The sequence below is a fragment of the Echinops telfairi genome, unplaced genomic scaffold (genome assembly GCF_000313985.2).
Source record: "Echinops telfairi isolate 266 unplaced genomic scaffold, ASM31398v2 ScPeMD7_7463;HRSCAF=8501, whole genome shotgun sequence".
In the NCBI taxonomy this organism is placed as follows: domain Eukaryota; kingdom Metazoa; phylum Chordata; class Mammalia; order Afrosoricida; family Tenrecidae; genus Echinops; species Echinops telfairi.
This window is the reverse complement of record NW_022111363.1, coordinates 726,530-753,633: the sequence shown is the minus strand read 5'-3', so window position 1 is coordinate 753,633 and position 27,104 is coordinate 726,530. Positions and strand designations below refer to the sequence as shown.

The 27,104-nt window shown below is 53.9% G+C and overlaps 1 protein-coding gene across 1 annotated transcript in view; it reads left to right on the top strand.

The window, feature by feature from the left end:
• Positions 1–2,819: 2,819 nt before the first annotated feature.
• POU2F3 (POU class 2 homeobox 3) overlaps positions 2,820–27,104 on the top strand; it is a 116,089-nt gene continuing 91,804 nt past the window's right edge. Inside the window, exons 1-2 of the mRNA XM_045283564.1 lie at positions 2,820–3,216; positions 13,600–13,668. Coding sequence (XP_045139499.1) covers positions 2,820–3,216; positions 13,600–13,668 — 466 coding nt within the window. The remainder of the gene's footprint in view (positions 3,217–13,599; positions 13,669–27,104) is intronic.

Genomic DNA, 27,104 nt, shown 5'->3' with positions numbered 1-27,104 from the left:
CCCGTCCCTCTGCACCCTCCCCCCTCTCACGAACCCTTGATAATTTCTAAATTATTATTATAAATTATTATATTATATTATATTCTAAATTATTATATTGTCATGTCTTACACTGTCTGCGATCTCCCTTCACCCACTTTTCTATTGTCCGTCCCCCAGGGAGGGGGCTGGTTCATTTAAGAGTTACAGTCTCGGGAACTCACAGGGCATCTCGCCCCTGTCCTGTAGGGTCACTGTGCGCTGGCACCGACCCATGGCAGTGGCTTTGATCTGGAGTCAATGAATGGACGGAGAGAGTACCTGCTGTCACAGATCAGAGTTAAGCTTTCAAGGTCCATTCTGCTTAAACAGGCCCCACCCCCAGGAGCTCCACCTCCTGCCCCATCCTTTAGCTGGCGTCAGCAGCCTAGACCCCAGAGCAGGAAGACAGGCAACCTCCTCCTCTGGCATCTGGGAAGGAAGACCCAGAGAACAAATGTGACTGCCAGGCCCCAGCTAGGGTGGTCAGCGTCTGCTGCTGGGTCTGCACAGTTATGCAAATGATATGCAAAAGCAGCTATGGAAATGACAAGCCCACTGGGGAATAGAAGCTATGTGCAGGCATTTCTCTGGGATAATGGCAGCTGAAGCGCAGTTGTAGATAAGAGGTGGACCTCAGGGAAGGGGCTGCCTTGAAGTGGAGAAGGGAGGGGGAGGAGGAGATGAAGAAAGAGACTGTGGCTGGGAGTGGCTGGGCTCAGGAAAGAGCCTTTACTGATCTCTGTCCCACACCCAGCAGAAACCGGAGGACGCTCCCCACCCCAATCTCACCTTTTGGCGGGAATGGGAGAAGAGGTCCAGATGTGACTAGGGAAGGGTGGTTTTTATGGATCTGAAAAGCACTTATTTAAGCACTTCCCTGGTGGCATAGGGGATTAAGCATCAGGCTGCTAACTGAAAGGTCAGCAGTTCAAACCCACTAGCTGCCCCGCAGAAGAAAGATGAGGCTGGCTGCTCCCGTGAAGATTTGCAGCCTCATAAACCCTGTGGAGAGGTTCTTTTCTGTCCTATAGACTCGCTGTGAGTCAGAATCAACTCTACAGCTGTGGGTTTGGCTTGAGGCATAAGTTAACAGCATAAGTTAACACACTGGGTTGCTAACTGAAAGGTTCAAAGTTCAAGTCCACTCAGAGGCACCTTAAAGAATGTCCTGGTGAACTACTTCAGCAAAAGCAGCTCCTGAAAGGCCGGTGGCGCCGCGTTCTTTGGTAAACAGGGGGTCCCCAGGAGGTGGACTGACACAAGGCACCAGTGCTCTGGTTCTGCCCCCAGGGGCAGGGGGCACCCACTGAGCCTGTGCTGAGCCCCTGTTGTGTATCCAGTGCTGTGGTTGATGCAGGAGGCACTGAACGAAACACTCCTCTCCCTGCAGCCCCCCACTCACCACGTAAAAGGCAGGACAGGGAAGGCGCACCTGAACACAGGTAAAGTGTGACGGTAACTGAGTGAAAGAGAAATGAAGCCACGTCCTGCCTCAGAAAGGTGGCATTTGAGTCATGCAAAGAGGACGAGAGGGACAGTGTATAAGCACATGACCCTTCCTGATGCTCATTAGGTCACACCAAGCAGCTGGTGTTCGCGGAGCCTAATACTGCGATGTACGGGCTGTTCTGAGAACCAAGATCCCCACAGTGGCTAAGTGCTCCGCTGCTAACTGAATGGTCCACGGTTCAATCCCACCAGCTGCTCTGCGGGTGGGGACAACTATGGCCGTCAGCTTCCTTCTGTAAAACTCCAGCCTTGGGGGTAGCCGTGCTCCGTCCTACCGGGTCTTGGTGAGTTGGAATAAACAGGGCCGCTCGCTCCAGGGATGTGACGACTGAAGGAGATGGTGCCTTTGAATGTGATGGTTGGCTAGCTAGTACAGTGCCTGCCCCATGGGGAAAGCTTGCTAAAAGCTGAGGGTCACAAGGAGGTGATGGATTGTGAACGATGAGGTGGACACGCCAAGTGGAAAGTGCGCAGCAAACAAAGCATGGAAGCAGAAGATGCCAGGCCAGTTTCTGTGGGCAGAAAATCGCCTTTGAGACTAAGATGCAGGTAGACTGACAGGGAGCCCATCTGGAGAGGAAGAGCCTGCCCTGTGCCTGAGCCAGGCCCTGCCTGCGCGCGGCTCTCTGAGCAAGACAGCCAGACAAGGGGGCCCATCATCAGTCTGGCACGCATGCTGCAGGAGCTCAGAAACCTGGTTCCAGCCAGGCTCAGCCACCTGGACACATCACTTCGCAGCTCTCCAAAACTCCTGACTTCCTTTGTCAGTAACTTTTACACCCCTCACAGAACTTACAAAATCTGGGGCTTGGACGAGGCAGGCTAAGGGCAGTGCCTTCACCTGGACACTTGTGGTAATCAGCTGGGCCCCATCTAGATCCCGGAATGTCAGGAGGGTCTGCCTAGGTGAGCCCCGTCACCTGCTGAGCCCCAGGTAGATGCCAGGTGTGGCTGAGATTGGCTTTCATTTACAGAGGAGTAGAGAGGTGGTCAGGGAGGTGAGGCGCACTAGCCCAGATCACAAGGCTGGGAAGCAGCCCGACACACAGAATTCCAACCCCAGACTCTTGCCAGCCCGCTCTCCCGCCTGCTGCAAGCACTCCAGGTTCCCCTTTAGCGCTTCCAGCATCGCAGCAGGAATCTGTGCCTCTGTTCCCTTGACAGGCTGCATGGCCCTGGGGTGGGAGACGATTGCAAAAGGGTCCAGGACTCCCAGAACAGGATAGCTGTGGGTGCGGGTGTGGTGGGGAGGGGCCGCCAGGCCAGGTTGGGGCAGACAGGTGTTCTGCATGATCGGGACCCGCCCCGGCAGCACCCCACGCCCCGCTCCCCGGCCCCCAGCTCCCCGTATGCAAATTCCAGCTTTGCATGGGCCCGGGGCCAGGCGCGTGGGCCGTGCCAGGGGGCGTGGCCGGCGGCCCCCGCCCCGCGTCGCGCCGCGTGCTCACCTGGGGAGTGTGGCAATCCTGGCCGCGCCGTGTGCCGCCCGGGCCGGAGCAGCGGAGCGCGCGACGGCGGTGGCTACGGCTCCGGCAGCGGCTCCCGAGGCGGCGGCGGCCTGGGACGGGAGCAAGGAGACCCTGGCGTCCCAGGGGGCCCGGCTGGGGCAGACGCGTGGGGCCTGGGGGGGCGCTGGCTTTGGCCCCGCCTGGGGCAGGATGGTGAATCTGGAACCCATGCACACAGGTGAGGGGCGGAAGGAGGGAGCTCTGACAGGTGTCCCCACGCGCGGGCAGGGCGAGGGAGGGCGAGGGGCACCGACCTGGAAGGTGCACTTGTTTCCCAGAGGCTAGGCCTTGGCGAGGTGGGTGGAAGTCTGGGGATCTGAAGGGAGAGGTCGGGGTTCAGAAAGCTCCAGGAAAGGGTGCGAGTGGGGGGCAGGCAGCGGGGAGGGCTTCTGCAGTGTGGCACTTGGGAGGACGGTGGTGCGCGGCACCGTCGAAGTGTCTGTGCTGTTCTGCTTTCGGGACGTGGCTGGCGCACCGGCCCAGCCAGGGGTGTGGACCTGGGAGTGCACAAGCAAGGCAAGTGCGTGTATGCACATGTGACTCGAGTTTCCCCAGCAAGCGTCTGCAGAGAGGCTGAGTGGGCATTTGGAAAGTGGGGGCTGTGGGCTGTGTAAATGTCCCCACACCCGGATGCGGGACCGCTTGTCTAACTTCCCACCGAGCTGGCCAGAGAATCTTTAGCAGCTCAAGGCTGCATGCTGTGACCAAACCCACTGCCGATGGCATTGATCGCATCACAGGGACACTCTGGGACAGAGGAAAACTGCCCCCAAAGGTCCCCAAGGCTTTATGTTTTTGCAAAAGCCAAGGGCCACACCTTTCTTCCAGGGACTGATTGATGGGTGCAAACCTCTAGAGCCTTCGGTTAGCAGTTGAGTGAGAGCTTTTAACCAATTCCCTGACTACCAAGGTTCCTTGATTGCTAGGAAGTGGATGTTTTGTTGTTGTTTTGTTTTTGTGCTTTTACCAATTTCTATGCCAACTAATCTGTCCCTGACACGCACTCTGTTGCCTTCAGTAATTTGTTGAAGTGGCCACACAGAATTCACAGCCCATGTTCACAGCCATGGGCTTTGTGGATCAGGATCAGGGACAGATCAGGACTCAGTTCTTGCATCAGGACAGCCTCTTCTCTGCTTCTCTCCAGTCCTCAGCATCTCGGCCCCTCGACCCAGTCTCTGACCTGCTGGGACGAGGGTTAAAAAGCGCTTTAGCTTCGCCAATAAGTGCCTGGTGTTTCCCCACTGCTCCAGCAAACTGCAGCCGCAAGGCACTCCGCTCACTTGCTCGGTGGGTTTGCCAGCCTAACTCCTCCGACAATGCCCGGAGGCACCCCACTCTTCCAGAAAGCATCCTGCCTGATGGCGCTCAACATTCTTGCTCTGGGGGTTGAGGTAGCCACTGGAATCGCCTTACTTCATGAGCCGGGAACCCACTGTCTCTTTCTGCTGCTACCGCTTCCCACCACTTTGCACCATGTCCCATGTCCCATGTCCCAGCTCGATTTCTGTCTTTTGGGGCTAGGAGACTCTCAGCTCAGGGACCCTGGGTGGCTATGCACTCCATTACCATCTCTTCTTTTTGGTGGCAGGCAGGTCCCCCTTGTCTGCTTCTGGAATCATTCATTTTAAGTCTGGCAGGGTGACAGAATTGACCAATTTTCTAGTTAGGGTTTAATACACCTTATTTATATGGCCCCCCCTCTCCACAGGGATTCCACGTACCTTATTTGTATGATCTCAACTCCACAAGGGCACCATCCACCTTATTTACATTTTTAGTAGGTTGTCCAATCCCCTTGGTAGGCCACAAGCACATTATTTGCATGCCTCCACCCAATCATTTGGTAGGAGTTACAAAAGCCTGGCTAGAAAGGCCATATAAAAGTGATCTATCACACCTTAGGCTGCTCTCTTCCAATCATTTTACCAGTCTAAAAGAAGTATTAATAGTCCTTTGGCAGAGCAAAGAGTCCTCAGGAAAAGGGTACCTTAGATACTCTTGCTTGGGTACCAACCTTTCAGATCTGCTGCAGTTGTCCATCTGACATAGACACGTTTTCCCAAAGTCATCTCACCTTCCCCCTCTCTGGGCCTCTCATGAAATTTTACTGGGAAATCATTCCCTTGCTCTGACTATTACAAGGTATCAGCATAGCAAAAGCTGAAAGGAACTTTGACCACTGTACTTCAATCCTGTCGTGCCTCCCCATATGCCACTCTCACTGTCATTGCTTCTACAATTACAGTCTTTACAGCCACAAGCCTGTTAACCATCAACACAACATAGATCCTTTTGTCAACATCAGGTAAAGAGAGAAATACTTAGTGGGGATCTTCCTCTGTCTCGTTTTGAGTATAAGCACACACATGAGCTAAATAACTTCATGCCTTTATCTCCTCCATTTTAGATAGCCAGTGTTCAAATTGCTTGTTCTATCAAACTAATATCCTCCTTGATCTGAAGAATCTTCTGTTCTGGTTGGAACTTTGAGCATCAACGGTCATAAGCAAAGTCCAGTCAAGAGCAAGTCATCAAATTGCAGCAATTTACACTAGCTCATGTCAAACATCTTTCATCATTCGGTCAGGTTCTGGTCAGCTCTTCCAGATCTTCTATGAACTAGGCCAGTGGGTACCAGCCATAGGCTTGGGAGTTCACGCAGCTCCTTGCACTTCAGACCAGCCATCTCTTTGTCTCATCCCTAATCGCCATGGACAAACCCAGTGGGGCATGTCCAACCTCAGCTCATCTCTTCATTTCTGTATGTTTACCACTTTTACTCATTGAAGGTACCCAGGTCGTCACCGTAAGTGAGCATACCAGACTGTCTACTCAATGGTTTCTTTTCATTTCCAGCCCTATAAGGGCCTTCTTCTGGTGGGTACTGGCTTTGCCTGCCTCAACTAACCAAAAGCCAACCCCCTTGCTCAGAATTCAAAGACAAAATAGTAATTTTCCTCCCTTGAAGGTTCTTCTTTCAGATGTAAATTTCCTGCCCTCTCAGCAGTTCTGGGTGAAAACTGAGGGCGCAGAGAGGCCCACCTGTGGGCGCAGCTCAAAAGAGATTGTCCTGATTGAAGAGCTGTATCCTTCAGTAGGAGACAGAGGCAAGATGGAAAAGTCTTTTAAGATGCAAAGTTCCTAACCCTGAATGTGCTAGGTGGGTTCATATTTTTCACCTAAGCTCCCAATATGGACAAACCATAGTTCTTCTTTTAACATATCCAATCACATAATTGGCTGAAAATGGAGCTATATGCTCTCTGTTATATATAATCCCCAATGTTCATTTCAGTCATACATTTAGACCTGTTTTACAGCATGAGATAGGAGAAATATTTGATATCCATAGACCAAAAGCCAAACACATTGCCATTGAGTTCATTCTAATTCATGGTGAGCCTATATAGAATTTCCAAGACTATAAATCTTTATGGGAGCAGAAAGCCTCACTTTTCTTCTGTGCATGTTGGTGGGTTCAAACTGCTGACCTAGAGGTTAGCAGCCCAACACATAACCCACTATGCCACCAGGTCTTCTATTATCCATAGTATCTTCAAATAAACACATAAGCATTTAAAACATTTCTGCTTCATTCTCCACCCCTTGAATACCTTCCCAATCATATACATATATAGCCTTGGGCCTCTGATTGGTTGGAACCAGAGCCCCCTGGCCCCCTAGCAATCATCTTTTCCAGCCTGGCTTTTGCTGCAAGTCACTCCACATGCAGCTTTTCTTCCCCCCATGCAGCATAACATAATTTACTGTCCTTTTGACCTTTACAGCTAAAGTGACCACCTAAGAATCAAAAGTTTTACCTTCTCACAACCCTTTTTTCTTTCTCTTACAAAGTCCTGTTGTCCACAAGTCTGGAACTATTGCAATGAATTCCACTTCTGATCCCAACTATAAAAATGGTGTGTGTGGCATCAGCCCTCTCTCCGTCTAACTTCACAAGGAGAGGCAATGCCATTTTGGCATCAACATCCCAAGTTGGCTGCTATGATATTGGAGGTCAAACCAACCCCTGGACCAGCTGTGCCTCCCAGGGCGCACTCTCCTCCTCGGAGGGGGTTGAGCCACACAGCTCACAAGCCAGACTCGCAGTTGTGGGGCTTATAAGGGAAGTAACAGGTTACAGTTCAGAATCAGGAATGACTCAGGATACAGTTCTTCAATCAGGACAACCTCTTCTCAGTTGTGACCACAAGTAGGCCTCCCTCAGCCTGTCTCCGTCTAAGCCTTTCTGCCCAGTCTCTGCCTTTCTGGGACAAGTGTCACAAAGCTCTTTAGTTCCACCAATGAGTGCTCTGGATCACCCAATTCTGCCAACAAACTTCAGCCTAAAGGCACTAAGCTCTTTCAATCCATGGATCAGCAGGTCTAGCTTCTCCAACTGTGCCCAAAGGCATCCCACTTTTCCAGGAAGCTACCTGCCACAAGGTGTTCAACTATCTGGCTGTGTGGGTTGGCACAACTGCCTGAACCGCCTGACTCTGTGGGATGGAAGTCCACTGTTGGTTCTGCTACCACTGTTTTCACCGTCTTGCACCATCTCCAGTGTTATAGCCTGTGTACTCTTTTTCTCTCTACCGCCTGCATGGTGGGTCTAGGAGATTCTCAGCTCAGGAACCCTGGGTCTAAAGGATGCACTCTTTAGCCGTACTGAGACATCCACCTCCCCCTTTTCTTCCTTTGAGGTGGCTCATTTTATGCCTGGCAGGGTGTTAAAACTAACCAATCCCCTCGTAAGGGTCCCATACACCTTATTTGCAAGATCCCACCATCAGAAGGGCACCATGCACTTTATTTGCATTACTAGCAAGCTGCCCCATTCTCTTCATAGTCTCCAAGCACCTCATTTGCATGGTCCCACCCAATCATTTGGTGCGAGCCTGGCTGGATCAATGTGATTCATCACTCCACAGAGGTTTAGGAAGTGGGTGGGATAATTCCAAAGGCACACCTAGGGCAGGGGCCATGCCACACCTGTATTGATTAAGGTTTGCAGAAGCGTGTGTCTGTGACCGATGTGTGTCTGTTTGTTTCCATGTATTTGGAGAGGTGGCAATGAAGACCCCAGAGGTGACATGTTGTAGGTACTGAAGACAGCAGCATACGTGTGAGGTGTGTTTGCATGTGTGTGTGTGGGTGGGGGTCCACTCACATGCTCTGCTGGCAGTGGTGGGACCCTCAGCTCAGTGTGTAGTGTGACTGGGGAGGCAGAGGGCAGGTGCAAGGCAAAGAGCTCTGATGGGATCCAGCAACCTACACATGAACCTAGGGGGTAGTTGCTTCCATTTCTCTGTGCAAGGGGGTGGGCATGGGGGAATATGGTCTCCCTTGGGTCTCATGTGCCTTGGATGCCGATACTCTCGCTTCTGGGAGTTGGGAACCGGGAGATCAGAAAAGACTTTGTTGACAATCTGTGGGCCTGGAGGGAACCAAACCTCCCCCTTCCCCTGGCTGATTCCTCCCTACGGTGGGGCTCGTGCAGGAGCCAGGAAGGCTGATGGGTTGGGCGTGGCTCTGGGCTTGGTGTCCAGTGGACTCCCCAGGGAGCTCTGCCCACCCCCACCTCCTCCCCCAGTACAGAACAGGGACTGAGGTAAAGAAAGCTGCTGGCTGAACTTTTGTTACCTTGTCTGCTTTTTGAAGGAGTTAGAAGAAGTGGAGGCAGGCAATTCTCCTCGCCCATTCCAAGGAGCAGAGTACTCTAGAGCCTTTGGCCTTTCCTGGGGCTCCCCAGTTCCAAAACCAGCAGCAGAGGGTTCACAAGGGCCCCAGGGGTAGAGTGGGAGGCTGCAGCTCCCCGATGCTGCTTCCCCGAAGGACTCGGTGAGGCAGGGGCTCACAGAGAGCTGCTGGCTCTGCATGGATCCATCAGACATGCCAGGGAGAGCCAGCTGAGGCAGAAGGAACAACCTCCTGGGTGCCCTCCGGTGTGTGGGAAGGTTGGCTTCCAGACCCCATGGCATTGACACGGGGCCAGCAGCACTGGGGCAGCTCCCTAGGCAGCCACACTGGTTCCTTCACTTCGCACAGGGAAGGCTCTGGCTTAAAGGGGAGCCAGGCTTTTCAGAGAGGGGGTCACCGTGGGCAAGTTCTTTAGGACCAAGGTCAGAGACTTGCTCCTGGAGGCCCTCCCTAGGGGAAGTGGGACAGTTGAGACCAGCAGAGAAGCTACTAAGCTACTAAGACCCCAGCTGAGAATCAGGAATGGGCTGAGGCGGAGAATGTGGGCAGGCCAGGGCCCCCTTGCCTTTATGTTGGAAAGCTTGCTGGGGTGCTGCTCCTTAGAACCCCAGATCCAGGCGAGGCTTCCAGACACCAAGGGGACTGTTAAACTGAATGCAGGTGAGGCAGACACCCCCCACCCCCACCCTCGGGAGAGCTCTCCCTCAGCGTGGGGGTGCAGTGTCTGATTTCTCTGTCGATCCACTGCTGCTGCTCCTCAGCCTGTGTGTCCGGGCTCTCCCCAGGCTGTCTGTGTCCCCGAGGGGGCTGCCCAGCCTCAATACCTCTGTGGTAGCTCCTTCCCCTTCAAGGGGCCTCGGAGGGGCCTCTCTGTTCGGACCTTTCTGTGGGGTCTTTCTGAAGGCTTCTGAGGGTGCTTTGTTGGGTTCGGCTTTGATTCTTCGGTGGACGGTCTTAGAGGGGGCACCTGCTGGGATGCGTGAGGTTGGGGAGGTAAGGCCCCTCTGGGAAGGTCTCTGTCCAAGCCCCTCTCGCGGGTCTTTGGATCCAGGCCCCTCTTTGTGGAAACCTGGTCTCTTACCCTATCTTAGGAGCCCTGTAGATGGCGCAGCAGTTAAACACTGCACCGCTAACCCAAAGGCCGGGGCATCCAACCCGCCAGCAGCTCCGTGGAAGAAAGATGTGGCAGGCAGCTTCTGCACAGGTGACAGACTCGGAAACTAGGGGGGCTCTGCTCTGCCCTGCAGGCATCTCAGTAAGTCGGAATCGACTTGCCAGCAAGTTGCTGGAAGTGGAGGAATCCTATATTCTGCTTATTCTTAATAGACGGCATCTCCCGAGTGAGTTCCCAGGCCAGGGCCCTGGACCACACCTCCCCAGCGTGAGTGGTCTTGAGTGGGGAAGAGGAGCACACAGTCTGGGCACAGGCCGCAGTCCCCACTGATCAGCCCCAGTGAGCTGGCCCTGGCAGCGTGGGTGCCAGCCACGATTCAGGTTGCCCGGAACCTCCGCATTTGGAGCTTTATAGAACATCTCTCACGTGGGAGCATCGAGGCCTGAGCAACATGAAGTCATCAGATGGGGGGCACCCCAGCCAAGGAGGGGCTCCCCCACCCACGTCAAGAAAAGGCAGAGGAGTATGACAGAGTCAGACAGAGTCAGAGAAGGAGGGAGGGAAAAGACAGAGGAAAGGGGTGGGAAGATAGCCGGAGGGGGGGCACCTGGTTGGCCCCAGGGCACTGATCTCCCTGCCCTGCCCTGCCCTTCCCCACCTTTGCCAGGCCTGGGAGAGAACATCACAGCCTGGTGCCGGTTAGAGTTCAGCCATTGTTCCACTGGGGTAAGAAGGAGCAAGAGGGAGCGTATTGCTCTCCAACACACTAGAGACATCTGGTCTAGCTAGCTCACAAGTAGACTAGCGAGGCCCTTGAAGTCCACCTGGTAGACATGCCCCTGTCAGCCGGTGTGGAGTCCCATGGGAAGCCCAGCCCTTTCCTGAATGAAGACCAGACAGTCGGAGGGAGAGGCACAGAGCTTTGCTTGCCCAAGGTGGGTCACTGCCCACGCGGCCTGCGGTCTACAAGAAGGGGCCCCTGGGTTTCTCTTGGTGGAATCAGTCGCACATCCCGGCTGTTTGCAGGCTGCTTCTGTGCCACCCCAAGGGCTGGGGAGGGCAAGGCCAATGCAGGTGCCGAGGTCCAAGGCCAGGCTCCAGCTCCAGGACGTGAGGATGCAGGCCGAGGCAGAGGAGGGCCTGAGTCTGCTCTCTGGGCTTTTCCACACAGCGGCTGAGCCTCCCAGGGCAGGGAGCAATGGCACGGAGCCCACTTGGTCGCCAGCTGAGATAAGAGCACAGTCAGAAGCCAGGCCCCACCCCACCCCTCTTTCACTCACTCCGGCAAGCGTTGTCCGACAGGAAGAGGGTTACAGCATCTTAGGAAGTTTCGGTGTCTGCCCAGTTTTAGGCTGAGACCCAAGAGCTCGTCGCACCCATCAGCCTCAGCCTCCTACCCAACAGGAACAGGCCCTGGGTGCCTTGGCATCCCAGGGACTTAAGGAGAGGGTTCAGAGGTGGCCTCACCCTGCCCCTGCTTGCAGGCTCAGCCCCTGGTCCAGTGTTGCTCCTGGCCTGGGCACAACAGGTGAAGAGACGTCCTGGGCAGAGTTAGAGGCACCGTCCTCTCCTTCAGCCGTCCTCTTCAGACACGAGGAAGGAAAAGCATTTAAGTCGGTGGAGTCCAACTCAGAGCCACCCTACGGGACAGAGCAGGTGGCCTCCGAGCGGTTCCCAGGCAGCAAGTCCTTGTGGAAGCAGACAGCCTCCTTTCTCCCGCAGGACAGCTGCTGCATGTGAAGTGCTGGCCGTGCGGCTAGCAGAGGGTGACGCACTGCGTCACCAGGGCTCCTTGATGAGGCGAGGGCATGATATGTTGATTTAAAGGATAAACGAGGTGTCTTCTGTGTATATTTGAAGGTGATGCTGGGAAGGGCTGTTGGAACACATTTGGGGTCACGAGCACACAGTGACAGTTTGGCTCAAGCGTTACGCTTCTTAAATGTCAAGAGTTTGACTTGCATGAGTTGATGCAGAGAATCTGACCACCATCCCCAGCTCTCTGCCTTGTGGTCTCGTCTTGTCCTGTGAGCACTTTTCCCGCTAGTCATCAGAAGCTGGAGAATGTGAATGGGCTCACCAGTCCCTGGGTGGCATAAATGGCCAAGTGCTCAGCTGCTAACCAGAAGGTTGGCAGTTTGAATCCACCTAGAGGCTCCTCGGATGATGCTCGATAACTGGCTTCTGAGAAATCAGTCATCGAAAACCCCCAGTCTACCCTGACGCACGGGGTTACCCTGAGTAGGAATTGACTTGATGGCTTGTTCAAGTAGCACTAAGGCAGTGGCACTGTGCCCATTTCTCGCTGGGGAAGACTGAGCCTCAAGGATGCCGCCAGGAGGCCTCAGCTATTCAGTGATGACCCAGGAATTAAATCCAGGTCTGTCAGACCCCAAACCCTTGCCCTCAATCCTGGTCCTGGTGTAGCAGATTAAAACCCACAATCAGGCAGCTGTGCTTCCTGGAGCATCTGGCAGGAGCCCTGCTGAGAAGCCCTTGTGCAGATCTGGGTTCGAGGCTCCCCTCCCCTTCCCAGCTGGTACTCATGGGTGGGATGAAGCAAGTTGACTTCAACATCGCAGGTAAAGGTGAGCCAGGCAGAGACCCGCTGGGCATCCACGTCCTGGTTGTGCACGTGCACTCTGGGAAGACTAGGGAAAGCGGCGGGAAGCTTAAAACCTGTCCTGGGAAGGAAGGAAGCAGGGGCCTCCAGAGCCACACTCCTGATGGACCACAGTGCCACCCTCTGCCAAAGCAGGTGTGCCATGGCCCTGAAGGGCCAAAGGAAGAGTAGGGTCCACCCTTGCAGCTCCGTCCCAGTCATCTCCAGACCCGGGTGTCCAGACTGCCAACGGCCTGATGCAAAATGAGGTTGCCTGCTTAACTGGGATTGGCTGGGGAGTCAGGTATGCAAATCAGCTCACCAAGACTCTGCTTTGAAAGAGTTAAAATGTTGCCCCTTTAGAGAAGGTGGGGGTAAAGGGGGTGGGGGTGACAAGGATTTGAATAAAATATTCTTCTGTCTTTCACAGATTCAGTATTGGGGTGGCTTAATAAAGAGCGGAGCCCTGAGAGAGAGTTACTTCAGAGTGACCTCTTTCCTTCTTTTTGCTGACCCTGGAGGAGGAGTTAGGGGCCTCGCAGGTAGTGGCAGTGTCTGCTGTGGGTTGAAATGACCATGCTGGGCCCTTCTTCTGAGTCTGCATTCCTGGTCCCCAGGAAGGAGTTCAGACTCGTGGGGATGAAGCCTGCCAGCCTTTTCTCGAGAAGTTGAAAGAGTAGGGGAGAAGGTAAGGGCTGGGAGGGGGGACAGAGTCTCTAAGGAAGGCAGCCTGGCAGCTGGGGTTCGATCCCCAGGCAGTGCCCCCCCCTGCCCCCCCAACTCAGCACCACAAGCAGGAGCTAAGGGAGAAAGATGAGCCAAACTCAGCTAAAGGATAAGGTTCTATGGGGGTGAAGGGCCATTTAGAGTCACATTTAGAAAATAAAACAAATGCACAAATTCCGAAGGAAATTACGATTAGGAATGGGAAGTCGAGGGGAGTGGAGGCGGCGCGGAGAGGAGGGGAGCCATGCCCCCATGCTCATGAATATTCTAATGGTAGTCTATTCGGGAATCAGGCATTTGAAAGTCGGATGGCTGTTGTAATTACACATTCATCTTTGCTGTTCAGTTAAAGCCACATATGTCATGGCAAGGAAAACCGTGACCTGTTATTAAAGTTGGTTGCGATTTCCCTGCAGATATCAAGATGAGTGGGGATGTGGCGGAGCCCGCGGATGCTCGCAGTGCCCTGGGCCAGGTGGAGACAGGTAAGGCGCTTCTCTCCTGGGGGGACAGGAAAGCAGAGGGTGGTAGAGAGTTGTTGGAAAGGTGTGGGGGCTCCTCTTGCTTGCTCAACCAATCAGACCAGCAACAGCCCTGGAACCTTTGAGCAGGAGAGACTGGTCCACAGGAGGAGAGAACCTCTGGAAAAAGGTGACAGAGAAGCCAAACCCAGGACCACGTGGATGAGGGAGAGCCTGCTGCCATAGCAGCCGAACACCCGAGAATCAGGCTGGGTTCCGAGGGGTTTGTGCCCGACAGAGAACCCGCAGGCCTGCAAGCCATGGATGTGCTCAGCTGCTAATGGGCTACTGGAAAGGTCCTCACAGTGTGAGTCCACTCAGAAGCACCGAGGCAGAAAGATCTGGCAATCTACTTCTGAAAAGTCAGCCCTGGAAAGCCCTACGGAGGACAGTTCCACTCAGACACACGGCGGAAGCCCAGGAGTGGAGTCTGTGGGACGGCGATTGTTTGCCACAGTTGTGCTGACCAGCGGATGGCAGAATCTGTCTCTAGTGGGCGCGAGGCAGGCCTCAGCGGGCTAGCCAGAGAGGCCCATGTGCAAACCCTTCCCTGCTAACTTTGGTTGGTGGAAGGGCAGGGAGGCTCCACGGGGAAGGCTCGGTGCCTGGAGAAGACGGGAAAGGGGGCAGAAAAGAATTGGCGGGAAGAAAGTTTCTGAGCGTCTCTTTTCAACCCCATATTCCAAGCCCTGCTTTGAAAGCTCCATATAATTAAAACGAACTTAAAGAAAGATGAGTGTAAATTGTAACACCACCAAATAACTTTAATAGCATCCCAACAAGACCTCATTAGTCTTTCAAGTGGATCATTAGAGACACAGAAAGTAGAAGTGGAAGAGAATCAATGCCCCCCAGAGCTACACATGCTTGCCCATGTCTGTAGCAGCCATCTAGGTCCCTTCCGGAAGACAGAATCAGGGAGAAGGTAGCTGGGGGCGGTGGGAGGGAGGAGGCTAGGGGGTCCCTGGGGGATACATATACCCAAAACGTTTCTGCTTCACAATTTCATATTGAAACCATATCTTCTTGCTCTGATAGCAATATATCTAGAGCTATAGTCTTTATACACCTACTCCTCAGTTATCGACGATCTCATTGTCCAATTTTCACAATAGTAAAATACACACTGTCTGAGGAGTTTGCGTGTTAAGGACATGTGTCTGGTAGTTGTGAAGCTCTGCAGTAATGCCCAGGTGGTAGGTGACAGTAGCGCTGTCTGTGGTGGTTACTAAGGACATGGTTCAGCCTGGCTGAGCTGTGATTCTCAGGAGCTTGGCCATCGTGCAATGATGTAGTCATTCTCCATTTTGTGATATAACGTAGTCATCCTCCATTTTCACACAACATCTCTTTTGTTGATACCGACCTGGTCTGTGGAACCTGATCACCTCCATGGATAAGTGAGGAGTGAGGCTACTTTACTTGGTGTCTAGGAGCAGATGGACTGAGAAGGGGAGAGGGAGGCCAGTTGTACTCAGTTCATTTTTAATTGGGTATAATTCTGAAGAGGTATGTTAGGAAGGTACCTATTCTCCCCTTTTGAGAAGAGAATTTCCTTCCATCTCAAGAACTTCAGGGAGGCTTTAAAATCAATTCAGCTGATGAGTGATGGGTGACATTTCTGCACTTTTCCCTAGAGGAAACCAGCTCTGCTGACCTGGGCATGTGGGGCACTGCTAAAAGCTAGGACGAGGGCTTTGCTCTAGGTTCCAGTGACCAGTTCTGGGTGAGGGTGAAAGAGTGAGCCTGAGCCACAGAGAATGCTGAAAGGCAGGCTAGGGGAGGGAGGGTGCAGACCTGGGGAGAGTTAGAGAGGCTAACAGACAAGCTGAGCAAATTCTCACCTTTGTTCGATCTGGGACTGTGGGAATATGTGTCTGGTAAGTTGAGGGATGGAAACTCCTGATCCAGGCGGGGACTTTGGGAATCTGTCTTCCCAGGATGACTGACAATTCGATCCGTGTCCATAGATAAGCCATTTATCTCCATCGGGGCCCCAACTTCCAGATAAAACGAGAGCAAGAACAGATGGGTTTGAAGAGTAAGGATCGAGAATCAAAGAGACCTGCAATAATAGTTTCTGTTCTGTGCTTCCGGCCATATGACCTGATGGCATAGTCCAGTTAACCTCCCTCTCCTGTAAAGGGGGAAAATAATACCTTCACTCCGTGAAGCGTCAGTCTCAGAAACCCACAGGGGCAACGCTGCCCTGCCGCATAAAGTCAGTATGGGTCTGCATCGGCTTCACGACAGTGGGTTCGGTTTGGGTTTTTAGAAACTGGGCTTGAGAATTACATGAGCTGATGTGTAAAGTTCTTAGCACAGAGCTGCACAGGGGAGCTTGACTCGTTCTTGGTGGCTCTCATGAGTTTCAGAGTAAAACTGTGCTCCCTCGGGTTTTCTGGGGCTGTTTTGGAAGTAGATCACCAGGCCTCTCTTCCGCACCACTCCAATTGGGCTGGAAAACCCAGTATGTTGAGACGACTTTGAGCGCTTTAACTGTGCTCACCACTCACTTCAACTGCATCCTGAGGTTCTGGGATGATGAGATACACAGAGGTCACAGAGAGCCAGAGGGCCCTTCCCCTTAGGCCCAGTAAGTCACCTGATTTTATTCTGTCCGCTCTCCACTTGGGGAAAGGTTCTTCCTGGACCCCACGAGGCCGAAGGGTGTGTGCTGTCGGAAACCTCCTGAGGGCCAGCTCTCTCGCTTCAGGCCTCTCGGAGCATGGAGGCTAGATGATGTATGCTTTTAAGGACAAGAAAAAAGAGGGAGCTAATTAAAGTAACCAAACGTAAGTTACTGTGTGCTTTTAGGGGCAAGGAGGGGAAGGGAGCTAATTAAAGTAACCCACCTTCCTGGAAAGCCTTTCTCTTTTTATTTTTTTTCCAACAGAGGAAAACTTATTATGAGTCACAATAGTTACCAGCAAGGTTAAATGGCTTCCTTTGGAGTTTTAAAAGGCACATTCAATTACAGGGTAGTTTGTCTTTGGCTTTTAAAGGAACTATAAACAAAGACAACCTAGAAAGCCCCAGTTCCCTGAGAGTACCTTCTGTGTGGTGTGAAATCCCCAAGGGGTTCAAGGGGTGGGGGCTGAGAAGAGGAAGTGGATTTCCCCATCCACTGTGCCCAGCAGTATGAATGGGGCCATTGGCCCACCCAGGCACGTGGCTCCTGGTCCAGAGAGACCTGGCAGGGCGGCTCATCCTCCGCACGTGCGCGCGCGTGGGCAATGAAGCCCAGGAACCCTGGAGGCTTAGTTACATGATGGGCTGTTCAAAACCACCAGCTGCTTCCAGGGAGACAGATGAGACTGGCTACACCCGGAAAGAGTTACCGTCTCAGAAGCCCACGGGGGCATTTCTACTCTGTGCTATCAGGTCACTGTGAGCGGCATCAACTTGATGGCTGTGAGTGAGTGAGTGGAAAAGAAACTGTCTGGGTGACAGCGCTGGCACCAGGCTCTACCTCCGGCTGCCTGCCCAGACTTCTTTCCACAGCCCCCAGAGGACTGGAGCCACTTGTTTCTAGATTTCTCAGCTGCCAACCTTTCTGTGCAACCTTCCGCCTCCTCATGTGCCACTTCTCCTTCATTCTTAAGGCAGACAACAATTCTGCCTTCTCATGCCTTTCAGTCTGTAAGTGACGACCCTTAGAGTTGAGCTCTGAAACCCTCAGGGGCAGCCCTGCTCTGTCCTACAGGGTCAGCGGGATTGGCATGGATTCAGTGCCAGTGAGTTTGAGTTTGGACGTGCTGATGAACAACCCCAGGTGGCACAGTCACGTCAACGTTGGGCTGTTAACCACAAGGTTGGCGGTTCAAACCTACCAGCCAATCCTCCGGAGAAAGAGGAGGCTGTCTGCTGTGGAAACCTTATCTGGCACAGCTATGCGTCACGGTTACGGATTTGTAGTGCTGAAGTGGAGTCCTCAGTGCAAAAAGTGAAGGCCCTTGGCAGCCAACCAAAATTAGTCTCGGAAAACTCGACCCCAGGCAGTTCTCCTGGGACCCTCCCGCTAATCGACTCCACAGCTGCTGGTTTTTCTCAAGTCTTGAGGCAGCTTCCCAGTGCCTTTTGACCACACCAGTCCCGTTGTGGGATCACAAAGGGGGTGGGCAGAAATGGTGGGCTCAGGAGGAAGAAGAGGCAGACCACTGACATTTACAGAATCTCTTTCTGGCAGCCAGTACCTAGAGACACACTGTGTTAGTCTGGGTTGACCAGAGAAACAAATTCATAGACGCTTACATGTGTATAAGAGAGAACTTTAGATACAAGAGCAATTGAATATTGAGAAAACTTCCCAGCTCAGTCAAGGTCAAGTCCACAAATCCGCTATTAGCCCATATGTCCATTACCAGTCTATAAATTCTTATTCAGATTCACACAGCACATGCAATGATGCCAAGTGCAGCAGGAAGATCACAGGCCAGTGGGTGGAAAGTCTTGTGGATCCAGTGGCGGTGGAATCTTCTCAACACTAGCAAGGATTTCCATGTGACTCCTTCAGCTCCAAGACTCTAGCGTAGCTCCATGTGTCTTGTCAACAGAAATGTCATGCCTCCAGTGAGGTCATCAAGCTGTGACCTGATTGACAGGCTAACCTCCACCTCTTCACTCTTAATAGTCTCAAGTTGACACCAGATTATGTAACCACCATGCACACTTAGATGTGTCCTCCATCTCACTTGCTACAAGAACCCTCTACACCAGAGCATTGAGAGTCCGTTTGTATCACCAAGGACATTGTGGCTCAGAGCGTGCCTCACATAGCTGAGAACCAGGGATCCAACACAGGCCTGTCTGACTCCACCAGGTTCTCATCACAGCTCTGCCTTTAACTTACTTCATATTATGGGACAAGTTTCCCCCACGTGACCCTGTATTTCCTTCCCCATAGGGAGATCTAGGTAATCTGTAAAGGTGTGATCTTAAAGGCTGTGGATAGAGGTCTGCTTTTCAAAAGTCTCTCCCATCCATTTCCATCTCTGCCCCGTGTCCCCTCCAAAAAACCAAACTCACCTGCCATCAAGTCAGTGCTGACCTATAGCAACCCCGTGGGTTTTCAAGACTGTGTTTACAGGAGTAGAAAGCCCACGGAGCTGACCATGTGGATCGTAGCCCAACCGGTCACCATGGCACCACCATATCCCCTAGTCCTCCCCACTCCTCTCTCTCTCTCTCTCTCTCTCCAACACTTCACCTATCACATCAGCCCTTTACAGCAAGTCTGAGTGTGTCCCCTGTGACCCCACTTCGCAGGTGCAGGAAGGCAGGCTGGTGGTGGAAAGAAGGCGGTGATCGGGTGGCTCCCATACCTGACAAATGACAGCATGAAGCCTGGTCTTTCTCGGGACTTTTTGTTCTAACTTGAAGACAGTGGTGGGAAGATTGGGACCTAGAGGGACAGAGTTTTGGCATGGGAGCACCTCCCCGGGTTGCTGAAAGTGGCCAGGGCAAGAGGCAGAGCCCTGTCTGGGGTGGGCACGTGCTCATAGGGGGAGAACTGTAGATCTGGGTCACTTCGCTTCCTCCTGGGGTTCGGCCCTCCCTCCTCTCACCTCCCCCTGAACCTGGCTGAACCAGCCCAGCAGGAGCCCAGCAATCCTATCGGTTCAGACAATGATGCGGGGCGGGGGGTGGGGGCATGGGGAGAAAGAAAAAATGAAGATGAGGGAGGGGACCCCACTTGGTCAAGGTCCCATCCCTCCCTGCTGGTCCAGTGCAGCAGCATCCTCCCCTCTGAGGAGTGAGTGGCCACTCGGGGCTGACTGCTCTCCCCTCGGGCCCACTAAGGCACATGAGTCCTTTGGAGGTCCTTTGCAGAAAGCCTGGTCATTTGGCCCTATGGACCCTGGGCATGCTTTTTGGGGAAATGGGCATGGTTTTCTGGGGGAGAACCACTGAGGCACAGGAGCCCAGAGTGAGAAGCAATGTCTGATGGACCCAAGGTGAGGAAGTCTCCCAGCTTTCCATCAGTCCAGTGCAAGGTCTCCCTGTGTCCACCCTACTGAGTCCTCAAGAACAAGTTGTGGATAAGGGAACCACCTCCCACAGCACTGAGTTGAAATTCTGAGCTGGAACAGGCAAAAGGCTTTTAGAAATGAGGGTGGTCTTCAACCCAACTACTTACTGCAATTAAACTGCTCTTTCAATGACAGCCAGGACAGGAGAAGCTTAGGAAGTACTTGGGGACAAGTAGACATTTGAGGGAAGATGAGATGTGTTTCCTGTGGACCAACCCTCCTGAATGAGACGTATGCAGCCACGCACACATGCCCTCCCGCTTTATGATCAATAGAAAGAGTGTGGGAGTACTTTGAAAAGTATGCATCACCATGTACATACAAATGATTATTCGTCACTGTTGGAAATATTCAGGGGCCAGGACTGAGAGATGAGGAGCAAGCCTACCTTGGCACTGGGCTTGAGTTTCTTCATCTTAATTCAGGGAGGGAGTGGTTCAGGGATATGATAAAGGAGGTGGACCAGGAGGCTCTAGGGCCCTGGCCTGGTGGCTTTGATCCTGCCCTTCCATCTTACCCTTCACCTCTCTAACTGCTGAGGGGACCTGCTATGAAGTCCCAAGACACAAGGGTTTGGAGTAGACATTGTGTTTACCCCTCTCTCTCCATTTGGAGATGGTTCAAAATCACCCCTGGCACTTGAGTGAGTCTCCTGTTTCAAAGTTTGTTTTCTCATTTCCAACTGTAAGTGAAGCTAACCTTTCCTACTGGCCACCTGTTCTTGGAGGGCACAGTCTTCAGTGCCTGGAAGTCCTTTCTGATGTCTCCTGTAAGACTCTCATGCTGTCCCATTAAGCTCACCATCTCTAGTTCCAGTCTTCTTAAACCAAGGTGGCTCCCAGTCCACCTGTTTCCAGCTTCCGAGGCAGGAAGATTGTTGCAAGTTGCCATCGAGCCGGTTCCAGATCTGTGCTGCTGGCCCTGTGTTACAGAGCAGCGTTTCCACATCAGCTAGAATCTGAACGGGAGGGTGTGCCGTGGTAAGCACTCCGTGGGTGATTGGAAGGTGCGCGGTCTGAACCCGCCAGCCGCTTCATGTGAGCAAAGGTGGCCGGCGTGCTTGTATAAAGATCACAGACTTGCAAACCCTATGGGGTGGTTCTGTCCTGGCCTGTTGGGTCGCCATGAGTCAGAACCGACCTGGCCACGTTGGTTTGGGTCATCCAAAACAAAGCCAATCTCCATGCCTCTCTTTCCTGGTCCCCATGGGTAGCTTTGAACTGCTAACATTTAGCTGAGCAGTTGAGTGTAACGGCTGGTGCCTCCCAGGAGTCTTTTTGATAGTGAGGCTAACAGCGAACCCACCACCACTGCGCCGAGTCAGACTCACAGTGACGCTGCCTAGGAGGCAGGAGCAGACAGCCGCCTCTCTCCCCCAAGGAGCAGCTGGTGGTTTGGAACCACAGACCTTGTGTTCAGCAACCCAACGCCTACCCACAGGGGATTCAAACTCAAAATCACTGCCATGGAGTCGATGCGGACGCCTAGTGATCCTAGAGGAGGCTAGACCTGCCCATCTCTACAGGGGTCGAAAGCCTCATCTTTCTCCTGCGGAACAACTGGTGGTTTTGAACTGCGGACTTAATGGGTAGAAGCCCAGTTTGCAGCCCAACGAGTAACCAGTACATCCCCAGAGCTCCCCAGCCCACAGGAGGTTGGCAGGTACTAAGTCACCATGCAGGTCATCATGGCTGGGGCCCCGCGAGCCAGAGATCCCAGATGCGTGATCCATGGTGTCAAGCATCAGCGCTCTGCCTCCGGAGAACCTCAGGAAAATAAAGCAGCCCGCAACAGTTCACGGCTGCACCGTGCCTCACACTCACAGACGCTTTCACGGCTGGGCCTCTCAGGCCCACAGGGCAGTAGGTGGAAGCACTGGCCAGGTTTGCCCGAAGCCATTCCCCTCCAGCTGCAGGTCTCTCTAAGGAAACAGGCCCCTGCTACCCCAGGAGAACCTGGGCCCCTCTCTCTCCAGCCTAAGAGAAATGGGAAGAAGCCCGGGGTGGGGGTGGGGGGAGGCACCTGAAGGAAGCCCCAGTTGAGTCATCAGTTGACAGCCTGGGGTATAGGACCGGTCAGTTTGTCACTGACCAAGACGTGCTCCCCCTGTGCGGAACTAGCATGCACCGCACCGCTTCCATACCACCCAACCAGGTCTACACTGAGCGCAGTGAGAAGAATCCAGCGAGCCGCCTGGTCCCTGGGAAAGAGGAGAGAGATGAGGCTGCCTGTCCCCGTAAAGAAACCCTACATAGGCCGGCTAGGAGCTGTAGCCCGCTCCATCATGACAGTGGGGATTTTTTGTTTTGTTTTGGGAGGGGGAGTCTATTATGGAGTATAGTGATGGTAGGCCCAGTCTGCCTTTTGTTGGCAGGGCTGGACTGCTGCTCGCCGCCCCCCCCTCCCCGCCCCACATGCACACACTCACACACTCTAGACTGGGTGCTTACAAGGGTTCAAAGATTCAGGCCATTACAGCTTTCTGGGCCTTATCCCTTCACTGAGCCCCACCCAGACCTGCAGGCCCCCAACCTCTGAGCCTTCCGTCTCTTGGGCCCACTCTCCTGGCGAAACAGCAGGGAGCACCTGGAAAACCCTGAGCACATGGGAAGCATGGAGAGAGAACTGAGCTAGTCTCAGGGGCTTACAGAGCAGGCCCCACCCACCCCGAGCACCCCGTCGCAAATGAGCACGTGCAGGCAGACAGCCCACCTCAAAGCCCTGCGACAGGGACCTGCCACCTTGCTAGGTGAGGCTGTGTTAGCTCACCAAGGCAGGTGTGGGAGGAGGGCCAGGGCAGATGGGAAACCGGAGTTCCAGGTGAGCATTGCTGGTGGATCTCGGAGTCGAACCTCGTCCTCATGGTGGGACTTGAGCTGGGATGCCCTCTCCCTAGAAGGAGTTGCTGAGGAGGAAGCAGCAGGCATTGGGGTGGGTGGGGTGGGGGCAGGCACAGCTTCCCTTCCACACCTGGCCCCCACTGCCTTGGGTTTGGTGTAAGGAGACTCAGAGTACATGAGAGGCCAGTGGCATGCGATGGACACCAGCCTCCTCCCTGGAACTGGCCAGGCTTGGTGCAGCCAGGCAGGCCGTTTCATTTCTCGGGTTCAAAGTTCCCACCTGACCCCTCCGTGCCTTTTGGTGGGAGCTCCTGGGTCGAGAGACTCAGGAGGGTGAGCCTGGGTGCCAAGCCCGGAGCATGGGAAACAGCTGCAGGCATCTCCCAAAAGCACTGGAGCTGTTGACTCAAAAAATAATAGGGACTCATTTGCATATCACTTTACATACAGGTTCCATGCAGGGCTTTTAATCTCCTACAACTGGCACCCGCACAGCCCCTACGCCTCTCCTCTCCAGTGGCCACCCAGAGGGGTCTCTCTGTGGCCCCCAGGCTCTGACCTTGCCCCCCTCACCACCTTGGCTGTCCCTGGGTTAGCCCAGCCCTGGAAAAACCGGTGGCAGCCCCTGCTCTGCAAAAGAAGATGGGCCAGGCGGCCTGGCCTGCCACTAGGGGCGCCACATCCGTCTGCTGCTGCTACTGCAGAGTCACCAGGGGGCTCGGCCCCCCACGCCCTTCCCCTCCTACCTCCTGCCCTCCTACCCCCCCGTGGCTCAGTCCAAGAGCCCAGAGAAGTGATAGAAGGAGAGGGAGCCAAAACCAAACAGGGCGGTTGCTATGACAATGGGGGTCTCTGTGCCCAATTTGCATAGGGCAATGATTTCCATAGGCAGGGTGAATTTTCATATCCCTGCCTCAAAGGCTGTTGGGGTGAGGGGGTGGGGAGAGGGAAGAGGTCATTTGAAATTCAAATGAGGATGATTAAGGTTTTACTGAGGAGGGAAGCACTGACAAAAGGGGTGAAGCGGACTAGCAAATATGGGCTCTTGGGCTCAGAGTTATCTCAGGGAGGGGTGCCCTGGGCTGGCTCCCCTCCCTGCCCTAGCTACTGCCTCTCCCACCCTGTCTCCAGGCACTTGCACCTGGGACCGACCGGACCAGGTGGTAGTGACCTGCACCTCACAGGCCAGCCAGGCTGTGGGTCCCCTCCCTCTATGGGGCTCTGCCCTGAGGGTATTTGAGTATAGCCTGGTGTGAGTCCCCTGTAGCTGCAGGCTCAAGCCACCTCCCTGGTGGTGTCCACCGAGAAGCCACACCACCCTGCCCTTTATTGTTCAGGTCAGATGATGTCAGACAGGTGCATTCTGGGTTCACCCCTAACACCACCTGGCTGCCTGGGAAAAGTCACGCAGGGATGTCTGAGCTCACTGCTATCTCTCAGCTCATGTGATCGATCGCTGATGTTGCTCACACACCAGTGATCAGGGCAAGACATTTTGAAAGCTGTGAATTGCTGTATCCTGGACCCTCAAGATGTTTGGAAGGACACCCAGTCCCCCAGCTAACAGGTAGAATTGTTTAAAAACCTAACCTTCAGAGCCACAGTCTGTGTTTAAATCCCAGTACCCCTACTTCCTAGTCACGTGACCTTGGGCTAGTTGCAACAGTCTATGATCTTGTTCCTCACCTGTAAGGAGCGGGCGTTCAAAGAGTCCCCACCACCTAGGGGTGACGTGAGGATGAAGTCAGACACGCTTGCGAAGCGCTCAGAATAGGGCCTGCCATGCAGTTAGTAATAGTCTTTGCTCTTATGATCAGGGGATAGTGTCCACCCTTTGGGAATAGAGAATAAGGACACTGATGGGGCTTGTGCATTCGCCCGAGGCAGACACGGGTCAGACCAACTCAGGAGTGGGCAGCGGAAAGGGGGCCTCAAGCCGCCCCCAGGGCCGCGATCCCAGCTAAGTGCTGCCCCACAAAGTGTCGCCCACGGGGCGCGCCTCTTGGTGTTCCTAACTCAGCAGCGCCTTCCACATCTTCAGGAAGGAGGGACAGTGTGGAGGGCAGGGGCCTGCGAGGCCGCTTCCCCACAGGTTCAATGCCAGTGCTGCTGGGTGGTGGCCACCATGTCTGTCTGCCCTGGCACCTCTGTGTGGGCTCGGGCCACCAGCTTTTCCGCTGGCACTGAGGGCTGGCTGCTGGCCACCAGGGGCTCCTAGCTGGAGTGTGCAGTTCCAGAGTGCCTGGGCCCCTCTCCCGTGCGCCTCTGCAGAGAGATCCGTCTGGGGTCTCACTGGGGGTGCGTGGTGTAGCGAGGACAGCCTTCTCTGGAGACGGATGTCGGTTTGAGATTGGATGGTGGCTTACCAGGGGCCTCCACAAAGGTTGTGGGGAAATGAGGTGAAAAGATGACCGGATTTTTCCACAGAATGTTTGAAACCTCCTCTTACTACTTACGCCCTCCCCTTGGGCCAGTTGGCGGCCCTCTGGGAGCCTCCGCTGGTTTCCTTATCTGTAAAGTGGGGAGAATAAGAGCCACTTCTCTTAGGGTGGTGGGGACTGAACGCAGAGCCATGTGCATAAAGGGTTTACTACCAAGCTTGGTGTGTGGTAAGTGCTCAGTAAATGTTAGCGACTAATTAGCCCTTGTTATGTGAAAAAAATCGTTCTGCTGCCAGAATGTGTAAAAAGGCTCAGATCTCATCCTCCGCCCCTATTTTATGGGTGAGGAGATGGGGGCCAGCAGAGACCAATCGGTTGGTTGTCCAAGGACTCAGCTGGAGCTAGACTGGGGGTGGGGCTCTCTCAGTGCCCCAGAAGGCTGCCCCCCACCCCCCGCCTTTGTATTTGTTCTGGTGCTTGCCCTCTGCAAAGCGGCCTTGCACCAGATGGCCCGTCGCTCCCACCACTGCCCGGTCTTTGTGGCCCTGGTCTGGGGTCCCATGGCTGTAGTCTTCTCTGGGGCACAATGGGGTAGTAGACTCCCCCACAGGATTTCCATTCCGTTCTCTCCAGGCCCCAAGGCTTCTGCACCTGTCCACCCCCAGCCCTGAGGACATTGGCCCCTGCCCAGAGGAAAGGATGTAGCCCTGGTGGCGTAGTAATGAAGTGTTGGGCTGTTAACTGCAAGGTCAGCTGTTCAAAACCACTCTTTCCACCATGTGATGGCAAGGACGTGAGGGCATCTGACAAGCGCAGCCTTTTGCTCAGCTCCGTTTTCTCACTGGTGAAACAGAAACCCTGTAGTCCCAGCCCTGCACTCCTCCTGGGCCTGGGAGAGGATCAAGTATGAACTGGTTAGGAAAACCTATTGCAACCACTGTGAAGCATACATTGTGAGACAGAGCTCAGCCGCCTTAGTCTGGGCATGGTGGGAGTCTGAGCTCATTCCCCCAGCCCCACACTGTGACCCGTGACCCCGGGCAGACAGGGAGGCAGGCTCTCAAGCATCTCCCGCCATCATTTCCTTACCTGGAAGAGTAGCTGTGAGGAGCAAATGAAATGAGAGCGTTATCTGCAGCAGCTTCCGAAGTGTCAGCCGTTCTTCACGCAGGAGACGGCACCTCCGCCTAAGCTTTCTGCGAGAGCCCAGCCGCCATCGCATCCCTCTGGTTGGCAGCAACTCCCTTCCTCGCCTCCCTCAACCCTGGGACGAGGGCTGCCGCAGTCTGGTCGCTCAGCCTCTTACAAGCCCTAACGCGTTACACTCTTGGCAGTTCTGCCCTGTCCTATAGGGTCACTGAGCCAGTCACTCGCTGGCACTGCTCACCCTGTGCCCTCTGTGAGACCTGCTGAGGGGAGGTGTCCGTGGTCTGCTGAGCACCCAAATCCTCTGGGACGTGCTTGTTGAGTGCGAGCAGAGCCCGGTGTTTATTTAAAGAGCGCTTCCTTTGGGGAGGGTGCTGGAGGCTCAGTGGTGGGGTTCCTGTTGTCCCCCATGCGGGCGACCTGGCTGATTGATTCCCTGCCAGATGCCCTTCATGGGTAGCCGCCACCCATCAGCCAGTGGAAGCCTGAGTGTCACTGCTATGATGTTAAGCAAGTTTCAGCGGAGCTGCCAGACTAAGATGGACTAGAACAGGGGTCCTCCAACTTATAAACAGGGGGCCAGTTCACTGTCCCTCAGGCCCGTTGGAGGGCCAGACTATAGTTAAAAAAAAACAAACTATGAACAAATTCCTATTCACACTGCACATATCTTATTTTGAAGTAAAAAATAAAACAGAGCAAAAGCACCCGGTGGGCTGGATAAATGTCCTCAGCAGGCCGCATGTGGCCTGCGGGTCATAGTTTGAGGATGCCTGGACTAGACTTCCAGACCGGGTGATCTACTTGCGAAAATATCAGCCAGTGAAAGTCCTCTGGGTGAAATACAACTTTCCTCTAGTTCCTAAATGTTTCCTCCCCGCTCCCACTACCATGACTCGAATTCGATCTTGCAAGACTGGCTAGACCAGAGGAGGTACACTGGTACAGATAGGAACTGAAAATACAGGGAATCCAGAACGGATGAGCCCTATAGGACCAGT